Here is a 16,311-nt window from a genome sequence, read left to right on the forward strand (position 1 = left end):
CCCTCACACCCTACAAGTATGGGCAGGGCTCTCTGATCGGGCACTTGCTAAGAGGTGATCTAAGGGCAAGGCCATGAGAAAATGGTACAGCAGCACCACCTAGTGGTAACTTGAGAGAGGCTCCGAGACCCCACCCCCCACCCCAAGGCTGCTGCTTTATGAATGAGCAATTGGTTCTGCCTACATCGGGTCACTCCAGTTTTCAATCCCCAACTGACCACAGGTTCCAAGATCAGAACTCTCAGACAACAGGGCAAGTGCTGCATGGGTGTTCCCTGGGCTCTGTGAAGTACTGCTAGGCTCTATGACCTAATCATATGTACCCTGTCATTCCAATAAGAAAATCAATGCATTGCTTTTAGAGCAGCATGCACATAGGTGTGCATGAATTTATCACTACGACTTTTAAAGGGGAAACAATAAAAATGCACAAGCTATTTGGTATTGTCTGATCAAAGCTTCCAGCCACAATAATTTTAAGCCTGAAGCACAAATAATAAGTAACAATTTGCTGCCTTTTATTTATTCCATAAATATTTACTCAGTAGTTACCATATGTGTGTATATACACACAACACATCACAGAATTTTAATATTTATGAAACTTCGTTAGTATTCATGGTTGTTCAATTTCTATAAGAATAGATAATGTTAAAATATTAAATCAGATTAGATAATACAGTAGAAAATGTGCACATACGTTGCCAAATTCTATTACTTTATTGACAAATAAGAAATTTGAATAATTTGCCAAAAAAAATCTCTAGGATATTTTTAAGACCAATTAAGAATTTCTGTTCTCTTAGTCTCCAACTTACTTCTTTCAACCAAGATATTCTTTGTCTAAAAACGACAAAAATGGAAATTTTCTCTTTATGTGTGTCTTCCCTGCAGACCAGTGGGTTCTCAAATGGGAGTGATTTTTGCCTCTGAGGGGGATATCTGGCATTGTGTGTTTGTTCAAGGATGCGCAATCCATGATGCACATGACCATCACCCCAACAAAGAATTATCTTGTCTAAAAAGTCAATAGAGCCAAGTTGAGAAAGCCGGATCTAGACTATTGGAGGTTAGGAGACAAGAACAACGTCTTATTCAAAAAAGTGAACTAAATGTTTGGCAAGGTAAGGTAGTAATTGTTCGGTACAATAAATTGACACTGACACCTAATTCCTAATATCTCCCATCGGTGTGAATAAGAAGATGGGTGGACAGTTCAGCATCCAGAAAAGGGTTGGCTACAGCTCTAGAAAAAGACTGAAACTGACACTATAAGACACACATACCGTATTTGCCGGCGTATAAGACGACTGGGCGTATAAGACGACCCCCTAACATTTCCACTCAAAATACAGAGTTTGTTATATGGTCGGCTTTGAGCGATTTTGCGAGTGTGGTAAAATCGCATAACAGCAAAATCGCATAACAGCCGAGCATACACCCAGCAGCGCTGCTGATGCCTGAACGGTATGTGGAATGAAGTGGGCGGGCATCGGGAGGCCACTATGGCACGGGGCAAGCACTATGGGCAGTCTATCTGAAGTGTACCTGGCGTATAAGACGACCCCCCACTTGGAGGCATATTTTTCAGGGCCAAAAAATCGTCTTATACGCCGGCAAATACGGTACATTTACTAGATAGACATAGTAAAATAATTTGCCTAGACATACAGTGGCCTGGGAGAAATACCACAGAAAACTACCGCTCTGACTTCTGGCTGGCCATGCTCTTCTTAGATTACTTAAACTTCAAAAGAACGCTAGTGTCATAAAAGCATACCTTGACTGTACGTACAGGGCAGAGTGTCCTGTTCTCTGGAAAGGTGCACTCTACCCCACTCCAATCACCAAGGGTCACTGATTAAGACCAGGGCACAGATGCACTACAGGAGATTCACAAAGGTGATGGTGTTTTCTTGAGGATTCTTGGTGAAAAATTTATCTAGACTTCTGGCTACTGCCCCCTTTCCAACAATTACAGCATTTTTGAGTGATTGTTTTGCCCTCAAATGAAGTTTCTCCTTTTGATTTCCCACTTAAAATAACCACTATGCACATTTTGATAAATATCAGTCTAAGAAATTCTCCATGCAGTAAAAAAGTAGAAGGGATTAAGATGTACAAATTGCCAGTTATAAAAACAGTCACAGGGATGTAAAGTACAGCATAGGGAATACAGTCAATAATATTGTTAATAACTATGTATGGTGATAGATGGGTACTAGACTTATCAGAGTGATCACTTCATAAGTTATATAACTAACTAATCACTATGTTGTACACTTGAAACTAATATAGTATTGTATGTCAACTGTAACTGAAAAAAAATTATTTAAAAAAAAGGAAAATAGTAATTTGGCAGACTCTTCCTAATCCAAGTATATAATATCAGTAATAAATTGTATTTATATCATGTTTCCCTGATATGATGTGATGAGAAGGGCACTTCATCTCTGTGGTATGCCTCCTAAACCACATACCTCAGTCTAAATGTGACAAAATATCAGACAATTCCAAATTGAGGGTTATTCTACAAAATACCTGACCAAAATTGTTAAGGTCATGAAAAACAAGGAAAGATTGAAAAACTGTCACAGATTTGACAATTCTAAGGATATATGACAACTAAACCCAATGTGGAACACAGAAAAAAGATATTAATGGAAAAATTAAAGAAAGCCAAGTAAATTCTCCAGTTTAGTTAGTAGGAATTACCAATGTGGATTTCTTAGTTTTGACAAATTTACTATGCTTATATACAGAGCCAATATTATAACATTAATGAAAGCTGGATGAAGAATATAAAGTAACTCTGTGAATCTAAACTTATTTCAAAATAAAGTTTAAAAATTTAAAGAAAGAAAATTCTCCAAGCATATAAAATTACGTTAAAAACAGAAAAAAAATCTGATCTACAGCCTGCAATTTTTACCCAAATATGTGTCGTGGACATCTATATGCCAATGAACAGCTCTACATTGTCATTTGAAATAGACTTTAGGTGATCTCAAATTCAGTGAAGACATACTCTTGTAAAGGTATCAATTGTCTAAGGATGGCAAACATTACATATGGAATACATGATATACACAATCAAGGTGAAGCATAGCATTGTGAAGAAAACATTAAACTTTGCCACTTGCCCATGTAATCATCAGAACTTCAAATTTCTAGATAAGACTTCCTGAATGGCATTGAAATGATCCATGCTGACCCTCCCTGCTCCTCCCTAAAAACCCATCTGGAATGGTGTGGATAACAATACATCATTAAGGAAACACTCCTGGACAACAAGACCCAGGATGCAGGTCCTTAAAAGGAAGCACCAGGAGCAGTGACCATTCATTCTGAGGGGAATTAACTGGGTAACCGAAGTCATCTTTCAGGAGAGAGAACCAAAGACGATTGTTAAATGTAGTGTTTGAATTTTTGCAAATACATATTACTTGTACATCAGAAAAATATTAAAATGTAAGATATCTGTTAGTATTTATCATGCTAAATATTAAATTATTTGATGTGGTGAGCTCAACATTTTTTAAATATCCTGATAGTCCTAATTCTAGAAAATTGTTTTTGTTTATTTCTTATCGGTGTGTTTTTTTTCACTGTTGACCAAGATATAAGATTTCAAGTTTTCGTATGTAAGTCCAGGAGCCAAAGAATTTTACTCTCTTTGGAGAGTCACTGTGAGCTTTAAAGGGCCATTTAAATGGCGCATTCATTTCTATCTCATTCACAAAACTTCCATTATCACATGCTGAACATCCTGGTTCAAGGCTCATATCTGCCAAGAGCAATCATCAGCTCCATAAAGGGCCACATGTTTTCTAGCCATGTGAAATACTTGATGGAGCTATAATGGAAAATAAGTGTTCACTTTCCCTTCTGTGAGAAGGAAAGAAACCGACCAGATTCTAAGTACTCCCAGCTCCTCGTTGGGGGAGAGACTAGTAAGTAACAAAACACGTAATAAGCGGGTAGAGAGTTAAAGCTAAAGTGCCCAAAACATCCCGTAGTGGAAAGACCTCAAGTTAAAAATAACAAGCACCGAAGAAGTTCTAGGGTAGTAAAGTCCACATGTAAGACACGCTCCCGTATTTTAAGGTCATTTCATTTAACTTTAGGAAAAATTCTCATTAAATATTAACTATAAGGGCCTAAACTAATGACCTGTTGGATCACAATTTTGTGGAACTCCAAGGTTACTTCAATGTTGAGGACATTAAAGGCCTATCTTTTCAATGAAAAATACTCTTAACAAAGAGAGACAATGGGAAGATTTTTATGAAAGTTTCTCAACAGGTCAGAAGATCATTGGCCAGAGAGTTTGGCAAATTAAATAACTATTTGTAAGTGAGAAAATCCCTTCATAATAATAAAAGTTTCTGTATTTCTCTGCAAGTCTCTTCTTGAAGAGATGATGAAATCAGGTTAGATGTATTTTGCTAAATCAAGACCAACCAAAGAGAGGCAAGAGACAGAGAAACTAAACAAGTTAAATAGAGATAGATAGCTCAGGTTCATTTCTAAAAAAACCTCACCAAACAGTTCATAGTTTGAAAATTCACATTAATCCAGGAAATGTAGTATTTCTTTGCCTTATTTCAAATAGAATTTGAGGAAGATTATAAACATACTTATAATACAACAGGAAAAGAGTATGTATAGATAAGTAAACTTACACTAAAAGGAAAAAAGGGTAGAATTAAAAAAAATGAAGCTAAGAGAAAAATTATCTTGGGAACGTGTGTGTTAATAGAAATATTCAGAACTTGAAATTAACACTAATTTATGAGGTAAAAAAGAAGCTTTGCCACTCACCAATTTTAACCTCTGTAAAGGTATTTTGCCTACATCTATCTGTGTCCTTTCTGGGACATTAGTGAATCGAACTTCTGGGACCGCGACGGCACACATGACATGGGCCCACCTACAGGAAAGGAGACATTAAACATAAACAAAAGTTCCCTAAACTTACATACCTCGCACTTACACCAGGTGATGCAACTCTCACAGATGGGAAACACACAGATGAGAAAGAAAGCCAAACACCTAAGTCCATCACAAATAGACCACTCTTTGAATTTTAAACCTATTAGATGATACCTGGATGGATTTAATACCACAGCTGCCCACCACTGTGACATTAAAAAGTAGGGGAAAACCAAGGACTCGATCCTATCACTATATGTAGTTTTCTACACTTGATCTACAGAATACTGCATGTAGGTTTGCTGTTCTATTTGATGCTGAAATGCAGAGGTGTTCAATATACTTAAGCTGATTAATATGTGACAAATGTTATAAACTGGGTATATCATATAATCTTTTTACATAATACAAATATCATAAAGCAAACTAGAACAAACAGCTAAAGTTTTCTACAAGATCTAATACTGATTAAGTAAGTAAACTGTTTCTCATTGCAATCCTATTATAATCAAAGGAACCTAAAGATAAGGAGAAACGAAATGTAGCCTGTTCCTTTGTTTTCCTACTTAAAACCTAGTATCTCCTTTCAAATTCTGAATTTCTCCAGAAAAATCACAACAATCTCATTAACACTATAAAGTTTCTCATAAATATTATGCCTGAAACAAATAAAAGACTCTTGAGGTTTAAAAAGATCTTAAAAGAAGATCAAATCCACCAACCTATTTTTAAGTCAGATATTTATTTCACTCAAACCTAAGACTCCATCCTGCCTTTAAAGATCACAGGAAGAGATGACAAGTGTCAACCCCATTGGGGCATTCTTTCATATCTAAATACTGTAATTCTACAGCAAACACTGTTTCTTTTTGTCCTAGCCTAAGTATAGGAAGAGAAGTTCTTATCATCTCTGTCTTTATAGGAACCACGTACGTCATTTCAGTCTGCATGACCTGTGTAACATCCTAGAACTAGTCAATACTTTTTAGTACAGTGCCAATCACATTAACTAAGACTGTGAAAGTGAAAGATCCCAAATTAAGCAAAAATAGTTTCTTAGACTAAACTTTATCAACACAGGACTGATGACTGACTTTATTCTTCCCTTTAAGAAACCAGAAACAGGTGTACACACACATAATTACTCAAACTCCATCATTACTTTACACTCAGGGTCCCAAGTCCAGTGCTCGTGGGGTCAGGCAGGATGGAAACAAATAAATGTGAACTGGTAAATCGTGGTAACCTGGGAACATGTGCCCATGTCAGCCAGGTTCTCTTCTTACCATTATTGCCATATAGAGAAGCACAATCATTTTTCAAGTAAAGATGAAAATCTAGATTTTAATACAAAAATCTCTCAACTTTTAAAATTTGGATCAAATTTATAAAATGATGTGTCAGTTGGGCCGGCCAAGTGGCTCAGTTGATTAAGAGCTCGCTCAAGAGTTTGAGCTCTGAGCAACAGGGTCCCCGGTTTGATTCACGGACTGAGCTGAGCTGCTGCTGAGCTGCCAACTGGTGGCAGGATGGCTCAGCTTAAAAAAAAAAAAAAATGATGTGTCAGTCAAATAAAAACACATCTTGGGGCTGAATTTGGCTCCCAAGTGCCAGCTTAAAACCTCTGCCTAAACCATTTCTACATGTTTCCATTTCCAAAGGAGCCTATAAAATGCTTTGGCCCCTTTAAAATATTAAAATTGGGTCATGAAAATAAAATTCATGCAAAAATATATTTCAACAACTGCCATAAAAACCAGATTACCTTTCTTTACGTTCACTTATGATTCTTCTTTCAAAACTCTTCATATTCTCCGACTGTCCCCTTTAAATCTTAATATCAATGTTCTCTCCCTGTATTTCTATTTTAGTACATACACATTCTTGTTAATTTGCTGAGTTAAAAATAAATGGTTTTGTTTTAATGTTATGACCATGATTGATTATATTTATCTGAAGATAACAGCTTTCTCTGTTTTCAGGCATATACTGCTTTTATTAGACTAACAGGATTCATCATATTAAACACTAGGATTCCAATGGCACCTAGATGATATGGGCTGCCTTCATTTAAAAGATTGTTAGTAAAAGAGGGGTCATTTTCATGGTGTCAAAGACACAGAACAGAAGCAGGACTTAAAACCCTTTGTTCAGAGGAGGTGAATGTGGTGGCAGTCATGGTCTCTGAAGACAAGCAGAGAATCCCAACCTCAGATTTGGACAGCACAAGCCTTGGAACAATGTGTACAATGAGAGGTAACACAAACTGCCACCAGAGGCTCAACCACTCTAGAGAGGAGAAGGAAACAATGCAATTCAACACATTAACCTATTACTTACTTTTTGTCCTTGGTTTCCTTAAGAGCGCCCCCTCTCAAATTGCAGAGACAGCATTCCTAGGGGAGAAAAAATACACCGTCATCAGACACATAAAATAAGAAACATTACTATTTATCTTAATATTCCCATTAATTCTAATTTTTTATTTTGAAATTAAAACCATCAAGAATTTTAGGAAGGCCTATCTCTGAGCAGTTCAATAAGGGATGTACTTTCACCTTTCCACCTCTCCTTTTCCTTTCCCTTACTGAACTGCTCAGAGATAGGCCTTCATTATATATACATATATATATTTCCCCTAGAGGATATGATCATTATGCTGGTAACATGTTCAACTGCCACCTTTGGAGGAAAGCTGTGACACAGACAATTTGGTAGCCTGAAGAGGTATGAACCAGAATTCTAGAACAGAGAATATGACTGGGTTCGTTTGTGCTCTGGGAATCCACTCATGTATACAAGATGGCTGAAAAATAGAAAACTGGCAGACTTTGTTCTGATATAAGGATAAGCAAGAAGCTCTTTTTAAAAGATGTGGATAGAGAGGTGAATAGGGTCTATTACAGAAATTACAGTGTTTAAGGAGCATGAAAGAGATGCCTGTCAAAGGAAGCTGAAGATCAACTAGAGATCACAAAAGTATCATTTGGGTCTTTCCGTGGGCAGATGGTGTTGGGAAAATGTTCTGACAAGCCCAGGCTATCCAGTCCCAGAAAACAGTTCCATAAAATGTTTTTCTTTATCCTCCCCTCACAAGTTTATATTTTGGGCACTTTTACATGCCTTAGACTGGCACAGACTTTTTCACTTCAAGATGACTCCCTCTACTACAAATACAGACTTTATTCATAATTTCTCACTACAATCCTATGAAAAAGTCCAAGAAAAAAATAGGGCCAGAAAGCAACGCAATGTCTTTTGTTGACCTAGAACTTTTTATTAAATACTTAAGTAACTTTTTTATTTCAACCTCAAGCTTGTTTTTTTACTTTTACTTCATTAATATATATTTTTTAAATAGTTACAGACTATTTAGGGTTTTCGCCCCTCCAAGCTGTGTGTGTGTGTGTGTGTGTGTGTGTGTGTGTGTGTGTATGTATGTGTGTATATATATATATATATAAAGCATTCCTTATCTGTTCTCCAAGGTGTTCTCTGTTAATTAATTTTGACAGTTTTGCCTAGCTTTACAGGGAATCCTTCTAATGTATCAACTATTAATAATGGAGTGTCAAACTCCATAGCTTTTGGTTTTCTAAGGAGAATAATAACAAACAATTGAGGAGAACCAACATGTCTGTGTAACTCATAATAGGCAGCAAAAAAGCAAACAATCAGAGATGTCCAATGGTCTTACGTGTCTGCAAAGTCTCTGCACATCTATTTGAAATTTCCTAGGTGATTATTCATGGTTCAGAGTAGCAAAAGCTGCCCTGTATATACACATTTGAATCTATAATAAACCCAGCTCAAGGAGATAACTCAACAGAGAGTTTTTTCTATCCACACCACAGAACCATATTCTAGAGGCCTTTAAAATAACTTGTTCTGATGTAGCACACAATGAAAGGAAAATTTCAAAATCCAAATATTGAAAATGAGAACTGCAATAATTGAAATTATTCAATAATACACAAATTATTCAATAATAATTTCATAAAACATTACTGACTTTAAGTATTTTTCAGTAATTTAACATACCCTCTATGGGGGAAGATGAAAATGAAAACAAAACAGGAGGTCACAATTGTATATAAAAGATGTCGGTATTAAAGTGGGAATGCAGCAAAGGGGAGCTGTGGACTGAGGAGCTCAGACTCTAAGAGAACTAGATGTCTGATTAATGAAACTGGCAGTGAGAAGAGCCTAAAGGGACAAGTTAGCAGAGTTAAATACAGCAAAGCAGCATGGAAGCTGCTTTAAAGCACCTGATTAGGATCATTAGAAGGTACACATGTTGCAGAGTGAGATGGCACCAGCAGGAAAAAGTCCTCTAAAGCAGAAATATGTAGGCTTAAGATTTTAAGTGGAGTTTAGAAGACTCCCACCTACTACAGTATGAAACTTGTTCTTTCTTGGATCACCAGTGACATCCATGTCACAAAATCTAACGGATGATTCCAAGTCCTTGGTTTGTCTCACATCTTAGCAGCATTCAACATTGTTGATCACGACCCTGGTTTCCATGACCCCCCACTCTCCTCATTGTCCTACTCCATCTCTAACTGATCCCTCAGCTCCCTTTAACAGGCTTCTCTTTCATGCTCCTTAAACACTGTAATTTCTGCAATAGGTCCTATTGACTTCTCTATCCATACCTGCTTGCTGGGCATCTCATCTACTATCCAAAAGGCCAATGGCTCAAACATTTATCTCCTAAGATGTCTGGCAGCTCCACAGGCATCTCAAACACATGTGCAAAACTGAACTCACATCTTCTTCCCAAGCCTGATCTCTCCCACTGTTTCCCATCAGTGGTATCAACCATTGATTCTAGCTCATTCTGGAAGACATAATTTTCCTCTCATCTTAAAGCCAATCAATTGAGTTCTGTCAATCCCACCTCCAAATTCAACTTCTTCTCTCCATTATCACTGCTGTCACCTTAGTTGATATCACCAGCATCCTTCAACAGACCTAAACTACTGCTAATGCCACCCCACAGTCAATGTGGAACCTACCAGAATGGGTTCTAATGCTTCTCAGTACTTAATGTGACTTAGAAGGGTCAGAATCATCAGGCCTTAACTTTGTCACCTTTCACTCTGCACTACTCTCCATGCTTAGACACCCCAGGGACTGCCCATGAGGTTGCCTCTGCCCCCAAACACATCAGACACACAGATCTCCATTCTTCATTAATTAAACTAAACAAATCCTTGACATCTCCACCTAAATGTTGAATCCTCAGAGAAGGTTCTCCTTATCCCCTGGCTCAGTTACTTCTCTCTCATTATTCTTGTTAACTATTTGTTGAATTTTTTCTGTTGCTCTCACTATACTATAACCTCAGTAAGTGTCGTGAGAATATCTTCCAGGTTACTCTTTCTATATTCTGACACCCAATAGAGAGTACACCGTCCATAGTAATTTGTTAAATACATGAGAAAATACGGCAAAACAGGGCAGAGTGAAAATATTACCAGAGGATTAAAAAATTGCAAAGGCCATTTTCACATACTGGGACACTAAAGAAAGGAAGCTACAGACTCCAGTAACATGGAGTTACAAAACAATGATTTGACATGGAGTTATTTTTGCCATAATTTACTTGAGAAATCATATTTTTTAGTAATAGGCAAAAACATTCATGGCCAGGTAAAGCGACTTATATAATTTACATGCTATATCATGGTTTTTGTTCAATTTACTTAACTTCGAGAAAAATAAGTAGAAAAGAAAAAAGTCATGTCCAGTTACATCATTTTTTTTTAATCACCATCCCTCATATGGGTCAAACTAGCTGACGTGGTAGAAAACACAAAGATGTCAACCTGTCCATTCATTTGGAAATGAATTTGACTAAATGCTTATGTTCATAGCCCAGCAGAAGGCAATATCAGGTAGGATGACTTGAAACCTTTCCTTCCTTTGTTTAAATAGTATTTTATTGTCAGAGAACAAAACTGATAATTCTAAAACTTAATAGGTTAACCCTTACTTGAAAAGCAGCACAATTTTCTTAAGAATCCCTGCAATGCCTGATAAAGGTTGGCACCTACCAAATATACTAACTGTACTAGTTTACTGTTCATCTTCAAATTCAGTGAAAGAATGGAATGAAAATGTAGAAAGTGACAGAGTATTCTTTAGGGCAACTGATTCATTAAATTGGTTATCAATAATAAAAATTCTTCTATTAGAAAAGTAGAGACTATATTAAAGGCCTAATTCTTTCCAGATATCATACCAGAAACATGATATACTTTACCTCCCTTCCTTAACACAAACTTATTGAGTAATTAACATGCCACTTCATAGATGAGGAAATTAAGTTTAAAGAGATTAAGTAACTTGCCTAAAATCATTCAATGCAGGGTCACCAAACTTTTTCTGTAAATGGCCAGATATTTACTAATATAGGCTTTGCACAAGTACAGAGTGGGCACAACAACCAACTCAACCATTGTAGGACATGTAAACAAATGGATGAGAGTGTAATCCAATAACAATGTTATTTACCAAAATAGTCAGTGAGCTGGATTTGACCCACAGACTATAGTTTTCTAACCCCTAACCAACCACCGAAGGGAACGAATGGGGTCCAAGCTCAGGTCTGCCTGACCACGTGTTTGTCCATGCTCTTTTTTTCCAGCACCCTCTGCTTCTAGGTACAAGACAAGGCACAGGATATCAAAGCAGAATGTCAAAATAAACAGGAGACTGTGTTTGCTCTAAAATGCTCACAATCGAGAAAGGGAGAAGGAAGGCCCATGTGTACTTAACCACAATATAAAGAAGATGATGGTAAGGGCATAACCAGGTCCCCATTTCATCTTTTCTATAAATAAGAGTTCATTTTCAAAACCAATCCCCTTCTGCCCAAAGAACACATATCATAACAAACTGTGTTACCAAGCAGCATAGATTACATAACAATCTGCATTCCCATTCGTTTCATTATCTAGCTAATAAAACTCAATGATATGAGATCATTAAATTTATCTCCTCCTCATCCTTCAAAAAATGATAGCATTTCAGGCAAAAGCAACATTTTAGTCAGTCTGATCAATCTAACCTCAGGCTAGATGAATCCAATTTAACTGAGAGGATGAACCATAAAACTAGAGAGCCAAGCTGTATTATAGTGTTTAACAAAAGGCAGATGGCCAGGGTTCAAATTACAGTTGTGCCATTTACAAGTGGTATGATCTTGGGCCAGTTCCTTATCCTCTGTGCCTCAGATATCTTATCTGTAAAAGGGAGTAAAAATACTACTTCTCTAAATTAGTTAATAAATGTAAAGCATTTCATAAACACACAATAAATACAAGAACAGTGGTTAAATATATAAAAGATTAACTGTGACTCTAGACAACTTCCATATAACACTGCTAGTGGATCAGCCGGGTGTAGTAGTTTAGCAGGTGATAATGGAGAAAATAAAATGGAATAAACACTGCTAAGAGAGTCACTTAAAATAGAGTCAGGAGAACATTGAGAAGTGTGGCTTATGCACATCTTGTGCCTGAGTTCTCAGAACTGCTGTTATGTTGCTAACCTGTTGCTAAACTCAGCTCAAAGCCAAGCCATAAACACCCTGGAACAACAGCTGCTGTGTGGACATATATGGACTTTACTTCCTCCTTGTAGTTTTTGCCTCCTCTGTTTGCATACTGGAATTAACCAATCCCTTCTAACTTTGCCAGAATGCATCACTGGCATGGAGGGCCAAAATAGGATCCACATGTATAAGTTTTGCCATTATAAAACCTTGTCTTTCTTTGTTCTCTTTGGAGTACAATTTAAGTTGCTACCTGAATCTGTGCCTCCAGAATTGCATCTCTTTTTGCTCAAATAAATGCTTTTGGTTCTTTATTATAACCTGAACCTCTTCTTTGGTTAACACAGGGAACAAAATATGTATCTGTCACTAATAATTCTATTGAGGTATAAAAAACAAGCAGCAGAACTGAAAGAAAACTCTCCAGGAACCCAAAATCCAGGCAGCTAAGTTCTAAAGCAAGGAGAGGTCTTACATAGTTCTAAAAGCTGCCAACCTAGCTATGAAAAGCAGACGTATGTGCAGCGGTTCTCAACCTGTTGGGTCCCTTTCACAGGGGTCGCCTAAGACCATCGGAAAACAAAAAGGTATTTACATTACAATTCATAACAGTAGCAAAATTACAGTTATAGAGGAGCAACGAAAATAATTTTATGGTTGGGGGTCACCACAACATGAGGAACTGTATTAAGGGGTTGCGGCATTAGGAAGGTTGAGAACCGCTGTGCTAGAGTCTCCACAGTGCTCAGAGAACAGACACTGCTGAAGGGAAAGCCCTGATCCCACCCTTAAAACAACTGAAACCAGAATAGACTGAATCAAACTGAAACTGCAGCAAATCTCAGACCCAGCTCAAATACAAATCAGATTGACTTCACTCCTAATCTAGAAATCTGACAGACGAAGGGGCATGCCCTTTCTCGAAACAATAATGTTAACTTCATTTGCTACAGACAAAACATCTAACACACACTCAAAAAAAAGTACAAGGTACACTAAAAAGCAAGAAAATATTATCAAGTAAGGAAATAAAATCAGATACAAAGATGGACATCATATTGGAATTATCAGTTTTAAATTAGTATGTTTGAAATGCTAAAGGACTTAATAAAAAAGATAGATAACAAATATGAAGACAGAAAACTTTAGCAAAGTCATGGAAACTATTTAGAAAACAAATTAAAATGGTAGAAATGAAAAAAATATGACATCAGGAATGGTGTATTCATTAGACAGAATTCAAAGAAGAATGGAATTGGCAGAGTAAACGCTCAATGACTTTAAGACATAAATAGGAAATATAAGAAAAAAGCAGTTATAAGAATGAACAGAGATCTAAGGGAAAATAACAACCTGTTTAATTTATGTATAAATGGAGTCCAAGGAGAGAAAAGACAGAATGGGTAAAAATATTTGAAGAGATAATGGCAGAGAACTTTCCAAAACTGATAAAAGATGTCAACCCACAAATCCAAGATGCCCAGGAAACTTCAAGCAGATACATACAAAGAAAACACACCTAAATACATAGCAGTCGGAATTCTGAAAACCAAATATAATAAACGTATTTTAAAAGCAAAAAAAAGGAGACAATTCAGTAAACAACTATACGAGTATGAGTTACACCAGAAATCCAACCGGAAACAGTGGAAGCAAAAGGCAATGTAATAATACTTATAAAATACTGAAAGAAAAAAGCTGGCAACTTCCAGAGAAAATATCCTTTGAAAATGAAGACAAAACAAAAAAAATCTCATAGATAAAAATTGAAGAGAATTTCTTTCCAGGAGATCCACACTATAACAAATGCCCATCCCCTGCCCCCCTTTCCATCCAAAAAAATCTTCAAAATGAAAAAAAGTTACCACACCAACTTGAACCATGGATTGGCAGGAAGAAATGAAGGACATCAAAAATGGGTAAACATAAAATGAATTTTTAGTATATTCAAGACATAAACACATAGAAAGAGAATGAGAGAGACAAAGAGACAGCAAGAGAGACAGTAAGTTTCATTAAAAGACTTGACTCAAATAAAAATAACAATACCAATACTGTGGGGCTGGCTGAGTGGCGTATTAGTTAAGAGTTGGCTTGGGACACCAGAGGGCCCCGGTTCGGATCCCACATATGAGGGCCAGTGACACTGCCCTCTACAGCTAAGGTGCTGAACAACTGCTCGACTTGGAGCTGGGATGCCGTGAGTAGCCGGCGACGGCTAGGCCGCAGCCCCTGCTGCAGTGAGTTGCCATGGGCTACTGTGTAGCCAGCAGCCAGCGTGAGCGGCCAGCAGCTGCAGTGAGCAGCCGTCCAGAATCCAGTGACTGATCTGCCTCACCCGGGAAGAGCGCAATGATGGTGCCAACTTGGGCCAGTAAAGCAACATCCTCCACAACTAGACTGAAGAACAAAAATGACAGCAACTTATCTGTTCCCCTTCCCCCAATTCCCCAGCGCTGTTCCAATTCCCCAATAAAAATCTTTAAAAAAAATAAAAAATAAAAAATAACAATACTGGGGAGTATAGTGTATACAGAAATAAAATGTAAGACAAGACCACAAAGGGAAAGGGGGTTAATGAAATTATACTATGACATTCTTATATTGCTCATGAAGTAGAATGATATTATTGGAAAATGGATTGTGATCATTTAAAAGTGAAAATTGTAATTTTCAGCAATCACCTATTAACAAAGGCCTCAAGAAATTCCCAAATATTGTTATAAGGAATCTAAGCTCACAATCAAAACTCAAAAAACATGCAAGAAAATATGGGTTCCGGGAGCAGAAAAAACAGACCGTAGAATTAGATGCATAATGATCTCAGACACAAGATGTAAAATAAGTATTTTAATATGCTTAAAAATTAATGTGGGTATTAAGAATGTAAGAGACTATAAATGACAAATCACATTTTTAAAAAATTATATAGAAAGGGCCAGCCGAGTGGCTCAGTTGGTTAAGAGTTCACTCAAGAGTTTGAGCTCTGAGCAACAGCAGCAGTTCGAGTCCCAGCTCGAGGTGAGCAGCCACTGAGCTGCCAACAGGTGGCAGGATGGCTCAGCTAAAATAAAAATAAATAAATAAATAAATATAATGTGAGACAAACTTAAATTATAAAAAAAAATTATATAGCCAAAAAAGAATAATTGAAATTAAAAACTTATGGGATATGTTAAATAGCAGACTACTCTTAGTTGAAGAGAGAATTAGAAAACAGGAAGATAGAGCTGAATAAATAATAAAAAATTAATACCATAAACTCTTCAATAATGAATTCAACTGAATGTGTGTATGTGTGTGTGTCTGAGAGAGTGCGTGAGAAAGAGAGATTCTGATTCATAAAAATAAATGCCAATTGATTTACAGACCTACCCTCAAAAACAAGAGAGCTATATAAAAGTACTAAAAGAAATTATAAGCAAATATATTGATGAATTTAAGATAAATATGACTTCTTAACATTTAAAAGACAAAATATTGGAAAGATTAATAAATTTTGGCTATATCAAAATTTTGAAATTCTAAAGAAAATACTAACACAAATAAATTAACAAAAAATAATAAAACAAGAAAATATTCCTGATATAAAACAGAAAATATTTTTTTAAAAACCCACACTTATGAAAAATAGGCAAAAAGACTCAAAGATTCTTCATTGCCAATAAACTCATGAAAGATACACAACTTTAAGAATAAAGGAAATGAGAAACGTCTCTTCATATCCTCTGCCCATTTTTTAATTGGGTTGTTTGTTTTTTTGGTGTTGAGTTGCATGAGCATTTTATATATTTGGGATATTAATCCTTTAT

At 36.5% G+C, this 16,311-nt stretch overlaps 1 protein-coding gene across 3 annotated transcripts in view; it reads right to left on the minus strand.

The window, feature by feature from the left end:
• KDM4C (lysine demethylase 4C) overlaps nucleotides 1-16,311 on the minus strand; it is a 447,429-nt gene that overhangs the window by 118,614 nt on the left and 312,504 nt on the right. For all 3 annotated transcript variants that reach the window (XM_019664744.1, XM_019664743.1, XM_019664745.1), the window contains 2 exons: nucleotides 7,276-7,331; nucleotides 4,825-4,933 (listed from right to left, as the gene is read on the minus strand). In XM_019664744.1, the coding sequence (XP_019520289.1) occupies nucleotides 4,825-4,933; nucleotides 7,276-7,331 (165 nt within the window). The remainder of the gene's footprint in view (nucleotides 1-4,824; nucleotides 4,934-7,275; nucleotides 7,332-16,311) is intronic.

The sequence above is a fragment of the Hipposideros armiger genome, unplaced genomic scaffold (genome assembly GCF_001890085.2).
Source record: "Hipposideros armiger isolate ML-2016 unplaced genomic scaffold, ASM189008v1 scaffold_429, whole genome shotgun sequence".
In the NCBI taxonomy this organism is placed as follows: Eukaryota; Metazoa; Chordata; class Mammalia; order Chiroptera; family Hipposideridae; genus Hipposideros; species Hipposideros armiger.